This window comes from Hypomesus transpacificus, chromosome 25 (genome assembly GCF_021917145.1).
Source record: "Hypomesus transpacificus isolate Combined female chromosome 25, fHypTra1, whole genome shotgun sequence".
Lineage (NCBI taxonomy): Eukaryota > Metazoa > Chordata > Actinopteri > Osmeriformes > Osmeridae > Hypomesus > Hypomesus transpacificus.
In genome coordinates this window covers 4,029,103-4,046,917 of record NC_061084.1, presented here as the reverse complement: position 1 = coordinate 4,046,917, position 17,815 = coordinate 4,029,103, and the positions used below count along the sequence as shown (strand labels likewise).

Genomic DNA, 17,815 nt, shown 5'->3' with positions numbered 1-17,815 from the left:
GAAGGGTAGATTATTAGCGGGCTGATTGTACACGCTGGGGAAGATAACGTGAGGCTTTTGTTGCGCTGTTGCAAATTATGCAAATAAGTGTTACATAAACGACCCTAATATGCAGGATGAGAGTGGAGAGTGCATCTCTAGTCTGTATCCTACGGCTCATGGTGCACACACAAACACACACGTAAACACAGACAGACACACACTCACACACTCCTACACACTTTCTCATACACACACATTCAGAAAACACCTACACACTTTCTCACATACACACACATACACAGAGACACACACCACCCATACAAACCACACACAAGCAAAGCTGCTTGAGGGGGAAGGGTGTGATAATCCCTGGTTATCAACCCTTTTAAGCCTGCAGACTTCACAGCCATTTGCAAACGCTCCCTCCCTTCCAGACTTTAATATATATTTACCCCGGTTTCCGTTTCACTCCTTTACCAGCGTGTTTTCACCAGAAACCGCGACGGGCACAGCAGTTGCAAGGGCAGCCAGGTAACGGTTACCAAGGAGACGGGAAAAAGCAGCCTTTCTGGATGTACAAGTGGTCCGTTTGCGTTCCTCCCCACTCCCACTCCAGAGTACAGCGGCCATCAAGTCCTTCTGCCAGCTGATGTTTACCTCACTCCCCGCACCAAAGGGCCAGGCTAATGTGCGGGGGCTCCTTGCTGTCCAAGTTCCATCAAAGTTGCAGTCAAATAATAACATGATGGGAAATGTATCTAGCAACTCTGGAACTTTCTAACAGAAAAGATCACTTAATCCAGAAACCCTTTTCAAACACCTTGGGGGTGTTTTACTTCAAACAAAAGGAAAGATTTCCAGTGGGCGAGGGTTTGAATCGCGGTTTTCTAAAGACATAGAAAGAGGAGGTTTCAGATGGATTGCATGGATGTAGTAACAGTGACTAAGTCATGGTTAATAGTGACATACGAGCCAACATCACCGGGGTGTATAGTCATGACACATCACTTGGTTCTTGGACATACAGTATACAACACATCTCAGTTACTTCAGGCACAACAAAAGGACCATGCAGGTTGCCTTCGGGAGTGGAACGGAAAGAAGATGTGGATCAATCTAAAATGTCCCCTTTAATATGCAAAATCTGGAAATCTTGTGTGCCCTCTTTGGTACTCGTTTTGATTCCGTCCTTGTGCAAGAACTCCGGTAAGAACTCTGTCTGAACTAAATACAACTCTCGTAGGGCCCATGTATGTTACAGCTGGGGTTGTCATTAAACTGGACTTGAGTTGGGATAGGACGTGATTGATTTAGAATACTGCCACGGGTCAGAGTGTTAATATGTTAATACCGTCTGACCTCTTTGGGAGGAAATTATGAAAGATTATGATTAGCGGACAAAAAAAAAGCGTTCTCTGCCTCAAAGGGATTAAACCTTTCGAGAAGCTATTAAACACTTCAACAGTAGCAGAGCGAAAAAGCTCAAACCGAGACAGTTATTCATGAAAGCCCTTCCAGTCCTCTGTTTTGTCTTCCTTGCTCTCTTTCTTTCTTTCTGCCACGCTAATCCTCATGTTGAGCTAACGCCTATGAGGAACTGAGCTTTTCCATCAAGACATGTCATTAACACAGAAATGTGACCTCGAACTGAGTGCTTTAAAACCAAAAAGTAAGACATGCAACGTGAAGATATCGCAAACGCATTCGTAGGGTGTCAGGATGGCATGAAGACCACAATGGGGACTGATCTCATCACATACCCTAGCGGCTTGGCACACCTTGTGCACGGCTGGGCAATTGTCCGCCTTTTGGTGTAGTTTTATGTGAAATGTAGTTTTCCCTCTCCCAGGTTTGGCTTGTGTCTCTGTACCGTGCAGTCGGTGCAGTGATGCTTTCTGATGCAGATGAGGATGCCTGGGTGGGGAAGAGACGCGTCGAAGTCCACAAGTCCTGGCAGCAGCTTTAGTTTGAGTCCAAATGATGTGATACATCACTGCCCCCTTGTGGAGATGGGTAGTAAGGTGAAAAGTAAACTCACATTGATGTAAAAGACACTTCACCTTCTGAATTGATTTGATTCTGGATGTTCCAAATCCATGGCATGGATTTACCAAAAGGTTGAATGGTTGGTAAAGATCCAGTGATATCTTATCCAAATAAAAACATGATTTTCACTAAATAAATGTAATGTAAAATGAGCTAATGGATGAAAAGGGGGGGGGGGGGGGACTTTTTATTTATTGTTTGAATACCAAGTAATGTACATAGTTTTTATAAATATAGTACAGTATTTAAATGTCTCAATGTAAAGTAAGTTATCGCTCTAAAAATGCTTTGGTTCTGGTGTAATGTCAGAGGACATCATTTATTCCAAAAGAATATTGTTGGGTTCGGGTTTCCAAACAAAAAAATCTCCCAAAATGTAGCTTTTTTCCTAAATTGTATTCACTTCTTCCTAAGGTCCAGGGACCCATTTTATAGAGTAAAATAAAATCTGGATATTGCTAAAAAGCCGTAATATAGGGTAGTTTTTTGTACATACTGTAAAGGTTTCTTTTCATCTATAAAATGCTTCCCAGGCCCCAGCTCTTATCACTAGTGGTGGCCTAAGGTACAGGGACATCTATTGTTCAAATAAAATAAAGTAAAAACATCCAGAGATTCTCCAAAATATATCTATTCATACAGTTTTAGCATTTCTATTTGTACGTTTCATCGAGAGTTTTTAGAGTTTCTTTTTCACTTTCAAAGAAGGTTGAAAGGTGGAGTTTTATTCAAGTTCTCTTCTTCCAAAAATGATTACCTTAGACCCTGGGGGCTTTTATCAGTGGTAGGCCATGACATCTTCGGTTCAAATAAAAACATTTAATACAGAACGTGGGCTGACAAAAAACAAACAGGCAGAATAGAAAGAATGAAAGGATGAAGACAGGATGGGAGAGAGAAGGAAGGTAGATTAGGAGAAAACTCGGGCAGAGAAAAAAAGGGCGAGGGGGGTGGAAAGAGTAAGAAATCAAATGTAGATGGTGTGTGAGTGAGCGAGCGAGCGAGAGGTAGGGAGAGGAAGAGGGAGAGAGGGAAATGAGGAAGCTGGAGCCTGCCTCTGACAGTCCGCCCGGTTCAGCTGACGGCTCCTAATGAAGTAAGCCAGCTGCGGAGGAGGAGCCCATGTTGACAGGGATCCTGCACACACACACACACACACCTTCACACACACTCACAGCCTCTTATTCACACACACACACACACACTCACAGGCAAACAAACTCAAATATCACTTCAAATACACAGACAGCTAAGCCTCAGACATCCAAACTTGGTGACAGATTACCCTTGCAGTCAGCAGACTGCCACCCTGATGATACAGATGATGCACACAGATATACAACCCTTACTGCATAGCTCAACTAGGTATTGGGAAGTCTGTGGTTTGCAAACTCTGTCCTACCACCTAGGACAGAACACCTCAAGATTAGAATTAGCCATGCCAATCCATGTGATATAACGAAAATATAGTCATCTGAAAAGATACAGGTTCAAGTTCAAGACTTCTTAGCTACGGAATGTGGTGATTAGAGACTCCTATCTGTATATGAACATGAGTTTCTTTGCAAGCTGTTTACTTTAAACATGGATGTGCAGTCTGTTCGATTTTCACTAGCGATTAGAAGTTTGCTGGGGATAGAGCCTCCGTCATTTGTCATGTTTAGGCCAGGCTGCCGTGTAGAGGTTGAATAAAAGGATGGCTGTGAAGGGATGAACCGTAACAAGCGAAGGAAAGCTCATAGCATCTCTGTCTGAGAGGATGGATGGCCGTGTATGAAAACAGAAGTAGTATATAGAATGTAGAATTGTCTGGCTGGGACAAGCTTCCCCTTCAAGTCAAAATGATCCTCTGGATTGCGTCCCTTATCTGGTCATTTTTCCAATATTGCCCGATTATCACTGTTCCCAACTGTGGCCTTTTTAATGTTACTCTCTCCAAAGTGCTTAATTTTCTGCAGGCCTTTGAGAGGGAAATTGGGATGCTTATTGGTGACAACGTGTAAAGATGTGGGCCTACTCTGGTGTCCACCTGCCTTTTAGTTTGACAAGGTGACAGAGTAGGAGTGGGAGTGCAGTGTTGGATACAGTGTGCAGTGTGTGATACAGGACTGTGTGGGATACAGGACTGTGTGTACAGGACTGTGTGGGATACAGCACTGTGTGGGATACAGGACTGTGTGGGATACAGGACTGTGTGGGATACAGGACTGTGTGTGTACAGGACTGTGTGTGCACAGGACTGTGTGTGTACAGGACTGTGTGTGTACAGGACTGTGTAAGATACAGGACTGTGTGGGATACAGGACTGTGTGTGTACAGGACTGTGTGTGTACAGGACTGTGTGGGATACAGGACTGTGTGTGTACAGGACTGTGTGTGTACAGGACTGTGTGGGATACAGGACTGTGTGTGTACAGGACTGTGTGTGTACAGGACTGTGTGGGATACAGGACTGTGTGTGTACAGGACTGTGTGGGATACAGGACTGTGTGAGATACAGGACTATGTGTGATACAGGACTGTGTGTGTAGGCAGGGGCGCCGTATAGGGGCGAAAGGTTAGGACAATTCCCCCAAAAATTGAAAAACTAATATAATTTATCAACTTTTTTTGTTGTTGTTTTCTGTTGGCACCCCTGTGTGTAGGCATCTTCCAGTGGCTTTGCATGTTGGTCATGATTGAGTATTGGTATCTGTTTCAAAATGCATCTGGGTACACGCTGTACATGAGCCACACGGCTCAAAAGGTTCCGTAAACTTCGAAATTCAAGCCATCATATTTGACTGAAAGGAATTATTGTCAATCCAATCAACTAAATTAACAATGCATGTTTTAAGGAATACAAAAAAAATACAAAAATCAACCTGTCATGTTTAGCTACATTTATAGAGTGGAAAACAAGGAAATGCTCGTTTCCTTCTGGAGCAGGATGTGTCGACCTACGATGTGAGCAGCCCTTCTCGCTCTCCAGACCACGTTTTCTGTCCTGATGGTGGCTGCGTCTGGGGATTTTGTCGCTGCCCATAAATTACAGGGCCAAGACTTTACCGCTTCATCAGGGAGGACCTTTCCTTGTCACGTGTTTAGTCAGTTAATTAGCTGTGAGATTTGCCCATCTGGCGAATGAAAACCCACATCGTTTGCCTTCATTCTCTTCCCTCTCCCCCCCCCCATCCCTCAGGTGCTGGGGCCACAGTTGTGACTCCTGAGTAGGCCCACCCCTCTAAAGATGTCGCCTTCTAAATGACATCCTAGAGACAAACCAACTTCATGCTAATGTCGTTCACTGACAGTTAGGGTTAGTAATGGGGCTATTTACGTCATTGATTTGCACACTTCTAGCAATAGTAAAACGATTCAGCGTTGCTCCTCGGGATAAGGCACCTTTTGAATACCGTGGGCTTGTGTGGATAGGAAGTAGAGTGGATGACAGGAAAAGCACTGTAAGTGTTCGGGTAAAACACTTTTCTGTGTGTTTTATTAGTCATTGAGAACTTGAACTTGTCTGCCGATACTGCCGATGGGAATCAGGTGGTTGAGTGGTTAGGGAATCTGGCTAGTAATCAGAAGGTTGCCGGTTCGATTCCTAGCCGTGCCAAACAACGTTGTGTCCTTGGGCAAGGCAATTCACCCTACTTGTCTCGGGGGTTATGTCCCTGTACTTATTGTAAGTCGCTCTGGATAAGAGCGTCTGCTAAATGATAACAAATTTAAATGATAATGTATGCCACAATGACACTTCCTGTTCAGGATATCACTACATGACATGTCATGACAGCAGGCTTTTATTTAGTTATTATTTAATTGCGTATCGTATTCACCACAATATGTATTTCCTTGATAAACACATTTTCATCCAGATAAACAAATGCCTTCAACAGTCTAGTAAATCCTTGATAACGTATCATTTGCTTCAGTCAATTTAGTTTAGAAACCATGGTGCCTCATTTATTTAAAAAAACCTTGCTAGGATTTGATCCTAAATTGCATTTGCAAATTGCAGACAATCATTTTAACATATTTTTTAAATATATTTTTTTTGTATAAAATGAGCATTAGCTTGATGAAAGCTCCCAGAACACACACACTTTTAATCTACAATTGTCAAACTTCAAATTGAGCACAGCCATGGCTAATGTACCGTAACTCTAATGAATAGCCAACCTGTCTTCATTAATGAACTTCCCTTTATGAACAACATTCGTGGGGACCAAGAGGCTTGCATTCGTGATCAATATTTGATTGAAACAAAAAACAATGTTTTTGTTCAATGTGCTAAATTATGGTTCATAAAAAGCCTAAAACAATTGAAATGAAAATGGCCACAACCCTAACCGTTTTTTGGTGATGTTTCTATGTTTAGTAAACCTACATCATCGCAGTACTGTAACAGATGTAATAACTGGTTTACTGGATTAAACCTTGTTTGTGTATTGGTAGTGTTTACAATGTGAGCTGATGTGCCAGAGGGCTTTGCTGCCACCACGTCCATAAAAAATGGGTTGCAAACAAAATGCAGCCTTCTGTTGATGTGTTTTGCGCCATATTGCATCTAATGCCAGCAATTCGCCAGCACTGCTGCTGGCAAATGTTCAGTCTGGTCAAAGGCAAAATTCATACCATTGGAATCAGCAACTGAGAGACAGGTTGGGTTTTTCTTTGAAAGAAGGCTGACCTTCCTTTAAAAAAAATGAGCTATTTTGTTAATAAAATCAATTTTAAATAGGGTACTCTTATTCATTTACAGTATAAATACGTTCTTATCATTGTTGCCATGCAGTCATATGTACAGCAGATGGTAGCAGAGTAATGTTGTTCCAAACCATCGACAGGGCTGAGCTAGTGTCAGTTTAGTGTTTATCAAAATTTGATAAAGCATGTCTCATTTATTCACAGTGAAATGTTAATGCCATAATTTCTGAATAAGGGCTGTTTTGTGATGCATATTTTAAGAAAATGGTTTAGATAAAGACGTCCCCATCAAAAGAAGGGGTAAAGATGTTTGAACATTACTTTGGAAACAGAAAGAGATTTGATTTGACAGCATAAAAAAAAGACCTTGGTGATGAATGCTATTAATCGTATACAAACAGATACACTGGCTTGGTTATGGTTAAATTAAATTGTTTATTAAACACTTGTTAATCAATACAAATGAAATTATAAAAGAATTTCCAATTACATTTTGTACAAACCCATGGCTCCTATTCAAACTTGTGACATAGAAAAATAGAAAGGCACTGTGCATCAAATCTGCTGAGCAATATATATATATATATATATATATATATAAAACACGGAAATAAATCAAAAACATTAATTTACAGAATTAGTCGCCAAACTGAACGAAAAGGACATGTAAATCTACGCACCGCACGGCTGATCTCTGGGGTCCTGCTCCAACCCACCCTGCTGAGAGAGACCTCAAGCACATTAAGACACTCTTCAATCCTTTCAGAACATGACTGACTCTCACCGCTACACAAACAGGTTTATTAAAGAAGTCAAATTGTTCAAAGAAGCATTTGTCTGACTTACTGGAGAGATGTCATCTCCCTTTACGTAAAAACCTTATACCTCGGGTGCAAAGAATCGACACGAACGAAAGACAAAAGCTTATGAACTGGAAGGAGTGTGCAAGTAAAGGTTCTCCTAACATGGAATGAAAAGTCCTAACACAGTTAAGCGGGGGTGGTGGGGGGGGGGGGGGGCAAAAGGCAGCAAGGACGTGCGCCACAATGCTCTAAGACTGCCTCTTGAACTAGCCAACATCAGACACATTCACCCCCTCTTAACCTTGTGCCCTACCAAGAGTTAAGGGCATCCATTTTAAAGTGCTGCTCCTATACATGTGACTATCATAACTATTCACAATCTACCAAAAACCCTTGATCCTAAAAGTCATCAGGAGGGAACCTGCTCGAGGCTGAATGACCTCTACGTTGCACATAAACATACAGCAGGCCTAGGATGGCCGCCAGGAACGAGGGGTGATTCAACAATGTTCTACTAATATTCCATGGCTTACTTACATAGAAGTTAGGGATATTACATATAAGTGAACTTTTTTAATCTCTTGAGGGGGAAGTGGCTTGTAGGGAGACATTCTTTAGCCAGCCAACCCTTGGGTCAACAGCTAGATGTTTCCTTATTCAACAACATACTACCATCCAGGGTATGGTTCCTCTTTATTAGCTGTTTATTTTGGCTTTCTTCTGTGCATGATCAGTGCCATCTAGAGGCACAAACCATTACTGCAGGGCAGAGTCACAAAGGACCCATCCCATTCTGAAGACACGCTACACTTTCATTCACTGCCTCGCATGAACAATCTCTTTGGCGTCTGGATCTACGTTTCGCTTTCAGAGCAGCCGTCTGTTTAAGCATTTCAACATCATCCTGACAGGGCTGTCAGCACAGTGCATGAGGGCGACGAGTGGGTTGGGCTGTTTTACTGCTATTATTCCACCGGACCCGTTTTCCCATCAAAGATACCCATGTTCATCCAGTCCCTTCGAGGTGACGGGGTACCATTTGGCGGTGGGCTTGCTCGTGGAGTAAGTGGATTCGGCCCTCGCCTTGGGGAGCTCTGCGGGCTGGGCCGCGGGAACAGGGAGCCCGCCTTCGTCCGGGTCGCTCTCCCCAGACGAGGTGCGCTCCCCGCCTTTCGAGTCGGTCATCAGGTACAGAACGGGTCTCTTGTGGTACTTGGCCCGGTATGTGTCTGTCATGCAGCTGTCCACTGAGAAGTAGGTGGTGGGAAGAGCCATTTCGTGGGGCGCGGGGGAGTCGGGGTCGCCGTTGTCGTCGGGCCGGGGGCTGGGGTACCTCTCCTCGCTCTCGCTGGCCGACAGCTCGTTCCGGTCCTGGTCGGAGGAGCCCGACTTGGAGCTGGCGTCCGAGGAGTGTTTGTGCTCGGCGGGCGTCTCGATCCACCTGCGCAGGGAGAGGGTGGACGGGCTGCTTTTGGGCTGGTTGCACGCGGGGCCGGTGCGTGGCGCAACGCCCAGGCGGCGGGGGGCGAGGAAGCCCAGCTCCAGCTCGGAGGGCCGGGGGCCGGGGGTCTTGGGGGGCAGCGGCGGGAGGAGGTTGCGGGAGCGTGGCTGGGCTGGGAGGACGGGGTCGTCTTGTTCGGAGAAGGGTCCGGCCAGGTCGTCGGAGCTGTTCCACTCCGAACTGCTGGTCCTGGCCAGGTAGGGGGGCGCGGGGCTCAGGGGGCTGCCGTCCACCGCTTGCTCCTTTTCCACGCCGTCTCTCCTCTCCAGCAGACCGGGGGTGTATCTGAAGGCTCTTGTCCTGCACCAGGGAGGGGACCCATCAATTTGCTTCCAGATAAGCAAACAACTGTTTCGCCAAAACAGTCCAACATCTAATGCAGTTTCTATCTTTCATGATTTACATTTAGTCATTTAACATTTAGTCATTTATAGATCTGCATATTGTATTCAGCTACATTAGATACAGTATATATTTTGTCACATGCTGCCATTCGTAAAAAACAAATAATGGAAGGAGTAGCATGTGTTACCTTTGTATATTTGGACTTGGCAACATGGGAATTCCATCTTGAAAGTCAGGAGATTTTCTTGGATGCTCGCCTGGAAGAGAAGGATGTGTGTGAGTAGGTTCAGACACCCTTGGTCAGTACTTCACCGTCTCTCACAGACACAGCTAGTGTTCTGAAGCACTCAGACTACAGCTGAAGGGCAGCACCATCATCTGCTGTGTGGCACTTTCCTGGTGCCTTTTTCGGCTTTATTTGTAAAGACAGTTGGAGAGAGAGAGAGAGAGAGAGACAGGAGAGCATGGAGAAAGAGGGGAAGGCGTGTAGGACATTTCCCGGGACTGGCTAAGGGGCTCGCTCTTCCCCTTAGAGCCACCGGAGGGCGCCACATCTGCTGAGTAGCTGTGTTTGAACATGGACTTCATGGGGAAGGGGACACGTTTCCTACCCGGGGTCAAAGCAGGGTCCCAGGCTGGCTGGGGGAGGAAATATCAAAGCAGAGAGGGCTGTCTGACAGCCCGACAAGAGGATAGGGGCCCCTCTGAGGGACCTGGTTCCGGCCTAGACCCCAAATGTTAGCTAACGCAACATGAGTCGTACACATGGGGCTGGTCATGCCCTGAGTTACAGTCATGTGATGTGACGTGGTCGGGGGAGATGGCTGGGGATGGACCTGTGTGTCTGACACTGCTGGAAGCCTTTGGCAGAGGAGCTGCAACTGAGCTCAATAAACTCTGGACAGAGGGCCATTCAGTTCACCGGTCACACCGAGAGGTGTGTGTGCGTGTGTGTGCGTGTGTGTGTGTGCTTAGCCACCATCTAGGGTCTCCATTCTATTAGGCTGCTCTTTTTCTGAGAGATTTGTGCTGCCTGAAAAGGTGGGCTTGCATGCGGTGAGCGCAGGGTCAAAGGTGAGGACGTGGAAGAAGGCGTGGCGTGTGTGTGAGAGAGAACAAATGACAGACAGAGAAGGGACAGAGTGAGTGGATTAGATGCGCCTGTGATGGTCAACCCCGTGGGCCTTTCTCTATCTCTCTCTCTCTCTTTTTTTTATTTTTCTCTCATGTGCTCCCCGGGAGCATTAGTGTCTAAATCCCTTCTGCTGGCATGCAATTAGGCCTAGGGTCTGCCTCCAAGCTCTGCTTCCTTCCCCCCCTCCCCTCCCCCCCCCCCCTCCCCCCCCCTCCCCCCCCCCCCTCCCCCCCCCTCCCCTCCCCCCCCTTCCCCTCCCCCCCCCCCCCCCCCCCATGCACTGCAGCGTGTTTAAGCCCCTAAGTCCTTGTGGCAATTCTCAGTCTGATGCTGTTGATTTGCGATGTTGGCAAGCAACGGTAACAATATCCATAGGAGAAAAAAAAGAAGCAAAGCAGGGATGCCGTTTGCAGGCCGGGCGACATTGCTCTTTAGCAAATCCCCTTTATGGTCATGTGGGCCGATGCCAAGAGAGAGCCCGGGGGGACCGGGACTGTTGTGTAACGACGTGTAAAAGCTGATGTGCTCCCAAGAGTCTCTCGTAAGCATTGTGAATCACAAGATCCTCCTTTACGGGCCTGGGAGAAATCCGTGATGCGCCCAGACGGCCGGAGCACTGGGGCTGCCTGGGTTTAACTGAGGTTTTCGCCCATCTCGGGTGGGTTCCACGGTTAACAGTTTGAACAGCCCGTCCCCTCACTGCGTTAAAGGGCACATGAGATCATTTGGACAAACACGATACGGCAGTTACGCACGCAGATCGTGGCTGGGACTGGAGAATGCTCCCTGGTGTGCTGCCCTTTCAGTCCTCCGCCGGGATCCGTATGAAGATGCTCGTTTCACGGGACGTTAATCACGGAAATCACCCTCCAGTGGCTGGGATAACATTTGAGCTACGATACTGTCCTTGAGTCACACCCCTTAAACTTGTTTCTGGTAAATGTAGACAGCCAAAGAGAATTCGGACCGATCACGGTCATGAAACCAAATCAATGTCCACTGCAATCTCTGAATCTGGAAACTTTGAGACACCCTGCAGTTCCAATGTGTCACACAAAGACCACAAATGAAAGATGATAGAAGCACATTTTTGACAGCTCTTTGATGCAGCAAAATGAGACAACTTAACTCTTTTCAATTTCACGACTGTACGAGTCGAGATTTGTGGCACGCCATTTCTGCTTGATCTGCGGTCCTTAAAAATCTTAGTATCAATCATACTTTCATGCGCATTCTGTGCGATTCAATTATGAGAAGAGAGAAAGTGAGTGCACTGCATAAATGTCAACCATTTGACAATTTTTAAAGCCATCTCTTGGTAGATGAGATCCCCAAAAAAGCTGCCATCTACATATAGGTCTTTTTACTGCATGTCACCAGAAAGCACGTGGACTCTGACACAGTATGCCTGACACAAACAAATGAGAATGTTTGTGCGCAACACCAACCCTGAAACACTTAACATCCTTTTCACTTAGTGAGATTAAAATAATAAAATCAAGAAGAAAAAAAGAAAGAAATTAGGCCAGTGCCCAAGTTGTGATTTTAATTAACGTTCATTTCACAAAAGTCCTTAGGTGGGAAATGCCCATTAACCCCAACCAGAGAGCATGTTGCTGAATAAGAAAATATGATCAAGTGTTTTATCAGACCATGTCACTTAACATAATCCACCCACTCAATTTGGCTTATGTGAATGTTGACTCAACCCTGGTCTGGGAACCATTAAGCCAAACGATGTGATGTAAATGGGGCTTCATCCCAGGGCATTAACACTACGGTTAGCACATCAGTCACTGGACTCGTTAAGTGCCGTCAATGACGTTTGAAGCCAGGTAATGTTTTAGGCTACCGACGCCCAGAGTCAGAGACAGACCTACACATCATAGTGTGGCATAGGACTGAGACAGGGCATAACCACAATGGATATTAATATATTAATCTCTTCATCCTTTCATAAATACTAATAAAGAATTCAGAGTGTAGTGCATTCAATCGTATCTCTTTTCAGACACGAGTAGGTAAAAAAAAAAGAAAGGAGGATGAATGTGAATGTCTGAATAGGCAAACAGGGTGCTTTTAATCCCTCTTGAACATTGAAATGGCTTTGAATGAGCTTGGTTAGCCACAGGGAGCCAGAGGCATTCCTTTCATCTCGACAGGCAGAGACAGTACAGCCAAGGCACGCAGCGCGCACACAGACACACACACCAAAAGGCACGCATTTGGACACACATGCCATACTTCAACGCACTCCGATATATTTATTCAATCCAATTTTTCTTCTTCTTCACATATAACAAGAGCAGCATTTTTTCACTGCAGTTGCACATACAACTGAGATGATTATAAGTTATGATGTGATGTGAATGGCTACTTCTTTTAGACAGGGTCAGTTAGTGAGTGTGATGTTAGCAGATCAGCCCGGCCAATGAAGAGACTGTCTCCACATTCTCCAGGCGAGACTCTGACAAACAGCGGGAGCCAATCAGAGTAAATCGAGCGATGATTTGCTGCCCAGATAAAGACATTTGAGGTGGTGGACTTATAGCCACCCTGACCTTTTCCAACCGTCAGCCAGACACAATGTCTCTCTGACAACACAGGTCCAAGCAGCAAGGATGCCACGCTGCCATTTAGGTTAACATCTGGACAGCTCAACTAGACATATTTCATTTTTGTGTCAAACAAACAAACAATGTTTACTACACCCCTGGCCACAATGAGTCAAAATGGCCTTTGTTGTTTTGCTGTCTGATTTGAGCAGGTGATGGATCTGTGCAATGTAGGGTCTCAGATCTGTCTGCATAAGATATAATTACCACACTAGTCCTGTTGCCATCAAACACATTTGCTGTAATTTGTCACTGCAGTATGATGTCAGGGAGTGGACATATCTCCAGAGCTCCAAAACAGTGATTACATACAAAGCATCAAATATTAGGAAGTATGGAAATACATACATTTCTAGTAATCATGTGTATTGCCAGAGCTACTAAACTCTAGTAAATATGTATATTATATAATATATAATATAACATATGTAAAAAATAAATACATCTGGCGCAATTCTAGAATTAAAAGTGACTGCTAGGGTTGACCATTCCAGGAAATAAAATAATAAAGGGGATATCAAAAGGCAGAACAGAAAAATACGGTGCAAACCACATCAATGCTTCAGAAGTGTTTGTTTCTCTGCCAAGGCCCGCTTCCACATGGACCGCTGGGCGTACGCAGGCTCTCACGGGCCAACACGGCGCCGACATTAAAAGCTGCCCTTTTCCGCTTGAATTTGACAGCTCACCAAACTCACGTAAAGGCACCTTCGCTCTGATATAAACACAGTGGCCGTTTCACCCCATGCGAATGGCAATCATCGCAAATTAGCAGGAAAGATGACGTTCCATTCATTGTCCTCGCTTTCACACTCTGCTTATCTGGTGCACTTTTACTGCTTTAAAACACAGGATAAACTGGGCACAGAAAACATGCGTGAGCCCCGCAAAATAGCTTTTAATTTACGTGATCATGTGAATGCCACCTTCTGACAGGCCTGGTCGGGGCATTTTCTGCCTGTCTGGGCACAGCTGGGAGAGCACCGCCTGCTTGCTCATCATCCCTTCTTTGTGAGGATAAACAGCATGAATTCCAATTCGGGGAATTGCCGTTTGTTTTTAATATTTATTTTTTGGGCATACCGTGTTCCCTCTTGCTATGATAGATCGTATGCTAGGCACCTGATGATGAGTGGAGAGTGTGAAGGGTGTCCGTCTGGTGAACCATTTGCTGCTATTCGTGTAAACTAATCTCTCTATCCTGTCTGGAGGCTAAAAATAGCTGCTATGGCTAGTTGCGGACCTGCCTTGTGTTCAGAGGGTTTGTACTTAAAGCCTTAGTTCAACATGGGGACTTTTTTCTTGTTGTTGCGTGTGTTCTTTGACTAATGAAGCTGCTCACGAAAAACCTCCAGTAGTACATGAATTAATATTTGTTTGTGCCGCAGACCTCATGCACTCAGTATGTTCATAGCTCACGGCTGGACACATTACACTGGGCTCTGCAAAACAGCCATTAACTTTACTCCGGGAAAAAAAAGGTCAAGTTCAGTGAATGAGGAAGCAGAACATGTATTTCCATACTGCAGCCTTTTCATCCAGCACTGACCTTACCACTCCTGATGAGAACATAAATCAGCTGCCCTCTTCATATCTGTGTACCTTATTACACGTCAAACTTCTGGGAGTTGTCAGGGAGAAGGGAACTTAACTGAGCCGAATAAATCTTTATCTTTTGTGTTTAATTATGGCGCTGTCTGTGGCACCAGAGGCTATTTTTTCTGCTAGATTAAGAGCCTGAAGTGCCTCTTTTTACAGATTAATTTCCCCCCCCCAAATTTAGCAAATTATGTCTGTTTTCAAATATTTAAAAACTAGAACATTTGCCAATTTTCATGATTTTTTGTGTGACTATGCAGCGGATGGTTATGCAAATCTGCTTTTTGGACCAAAAAACCCTAAAGCCTAGAGTTTGTAGAGTCAAAATGCAGTTTTGCACAGAACACTGAGGGAAGACGGTGTTTTGGTATTGTCTTACCGTACGACAGTGAGGAGTGCAAGAGGTCTGCCTTTGAATCCTCACTTCTCCGCTGAGGGTTTGGGTCCCTAAAAAACACACCTGTCAAATTACTCACTTCCACACTACGTGACAAAGTCATGCCTATGTATGTTTACGCATCTTGGCATTCAGGCCTGTTTTCTGCTAGCAACCCTTTAAAAAGATTAAGTTGGATCTAAACAGAATAGCGTAAACGGGGAAATAAGCCCCCCTCCCACTCAACTCAACCACTTAATGTGATTCACTATAGTGTAATAGATACTAATCCATTACACCGTTTTTGTCCCTTTAGTACATAGGTGGCCTGTGTCCATCTTTAATTTTATATTGTGGTCATGCATTAAGGAAACTCAACAATGTTCACTTGTAGATTGAGGCATTGCTTCAATATATCACATAATTTAGGAAGGTTCAAAAAGAAATACAAAAACGGATGCGTTTCCCCTTACATTTAGACATGAATGGCAAATAAACTTTCATCAAAATTTAAACTCTTCCTCTTAAACATATCTCGTCCACATTAGTTTCCTGTAATAATCAATCATTTAAGTGTCGTCTACAAATATTACACAATGGTTTGCATAATGCAAACTCGTCAGAACAGCGTCAACCATCGACTGTCTGCCCCTCTTGGGAGGCAAACAGTTGGTCAGCTACTTGAAATTGTTATCCTCCACAACTGGCACTTGCCTTCCAACAAAAGACGACCTAGCACAATAACCTGGCCAGATCTGCTCTGTGTGCACTTATGTAAAAAAGCGCTCGCTATTCTTAGAAGAGATTGTTTTTGCTGTTTAATTATTCAGAAATGGCAGTGAGATAGACATTCAGCCGAGTGCTAACACACGAGACAAACGGGAATAATTGCTTCAGGTGTGGAATGATGCATGTTCACTAAAGGTGAAAGGTGTTTAAAAACGGCAGAAAATCGGCCCTTTTTTTCACTTGAGTAAATATATTTTAAATCCTCCAATTTCACGTCAAGTCCAAATATTAAGGGGGAAACAAAATAAACACATGCACAAGGGAAATGAACCAAGAGGTTTATTTTACCTTGTACGATACACATCAGTTGTGGTCTTCAGGTCTTTGGATGCTAGGTTCTCCACGACCGGAGAGTCCAGGTTTGCTGATCCGTTGCTCAACCGGTCGCTGCTCTCGTACCCAGACTCGGTCCGCTGGATCTTCCAGTTGTCGTTGCGCACCTTAAGGGTGGCCGTCCCCTTCGACCTGTCCTTATCACCATGACCGCCGCGGCCCTCGGAGTCCAGCAAGCTGCGACTTCCTCCCGTCTCGTGCTTCAGCTCGTCCTCGTAGATGGTCATCAGACTTTTAGGCTTCCTGTCGTCCCGCCCGTCGCCGCCGCCCCAGGTCCTGTCCTGGTCACGCTCTCTCTCCTGGGACAGCGCCCTCTCCTGGCTGGCAGGTCTCCGCCGGGGACTGTGCTGCCGCCGTTCCTGGCCGCCCCCGCCGCCAATCACGCTGTCCACGTTTAGCGCTTCGCGCATGGGCTTCCAAGGACGGCTGGGTCTGCTGCGGCTGGCTTCTCCGTTCCCCTGGCGCACCCGAGAGTCCTGGCTGCTGTCCGTGTCGTAGCCGTTGGATGGCTGGTCTAGCCTCCGGCTGTAGTGACCCCCACCACCACCGGGAGCCGTAGAGGGGAGTACCTGCACCCTGGAGTGGGAGCGGGGGGGTTCGTAGGAGGACCTGCCCCCTATGTGGGGGGTTCTCTCGGTCCTGGAGGGGCCTTTGCCTTGGCTGCTGAACATGCGGGTCTCCAGGTACTGTCTGAAACCGTTCTCCGGTGGGGAGGCAGAGCGGGAGTAGGTTCGATCTGGGACTGGGTCTGGAAGACGGAAAGGAAGAGGAAACTGAAGTGTGTTGTTTGCAAGAAAACCAAAATCCACATTATTTCCCCAAACGTGAGCAATATGAAAAGATTCTTTGGAGTAACGCATGAACTATGCTTGAATATTGCTCCTTACAAAAAAAGGCTAGGCAATGTCCACCCAAAACTGTGTGTACACAGAAGGGAGGCGACCCCATAGAAACGCCACATGTTCAACCAAGGCTGATGAGGAGATTGGGAGCGCCTTAATGCTCCACCCAACCTTTCCAGATGGCGAGGGAAAGTCACTTTTTCCTGCACGCCGATGCCAATTCGGACATTGCATTCTGGCTAGCGTTCCCACTGGCTCCGAAAAACACCGAATGCCTGTGTTGAATGTCACGTTGCCAAGGGCATCAACTTCAGACTTTCTATGCTACCCTAAGACAGCAGGGGGTGGGGTGAAGGGTGAGGGGTGCAGCGGGAGGGGGGTCTGTGGGAGGTCTGCAAAGAAGAAGAAGGTGTTAATAATGGACGGCGGGAGACTGCATGTAATCCTCCACGGTGGCGACACTGAGGGCAGTGACCTCGCACGTTACCGCCGTCGGTGTTGTTATTAACGATGGAAAGTGTGTGTGTGTGTCACTCTCAAGGGCACCGTGAGTCATGCTGGACACTTGAAAAATATTGCTCAACACCTCCACTGGATCCTGGTACAGTTATGTTACCAAGCTGAGACATAAGACCTGGCGACATTTGGACCATGTCTTAACTTTCCATACATTTGTCGGCTTTATATAGACCGCGTGTTGCGGTGTGTCACGACAACATCCAGAAGTGATACAGATAATAGCTGACATCCTGTCATA

General features: G+C 45.7%; 1 protein-coding gene across 2 annotated transcripts in view; it reads right to left on the bottom strand.

Annotated features, from left to right (window-relative positions):
- Positions 1-7,135: 7,135 nt before the first annotated feature.
- Positions 7,136-17,815, bottom strand: part of LOC124486948 (inactive ubiquitin carboxyl-terminal hydrolase 53) — a 34,369-nt gene continuing 23,689 nt past the window's right edge. For both annotated transcript variants that reach the window (XM_047048855.1, XM_047048856.1), the window contains exons 13-16: positions 16,172-16,964; positions 15,098-15,165; positions 9,557-9,626; positions 7,136-9,324 (exon numbers count right to left, since the gene is read on the bottom strand). In XM_047048855.1, coding sequence (XP_046904811.1) covers positions 8,514-9,324; positions 9,557-9,626; positions 15,098-15,165; positions 16,172-16,964 — 1,742 coding nt within the window. In that variant the 3' untranslated portion in view covers positions 7,136-8,513. The remainder of the gene's footprint in view (positions 9,325-9,556; positions 9,627-15,097; positions 15,166-16,171; positions 16,965-17,815) is intronic.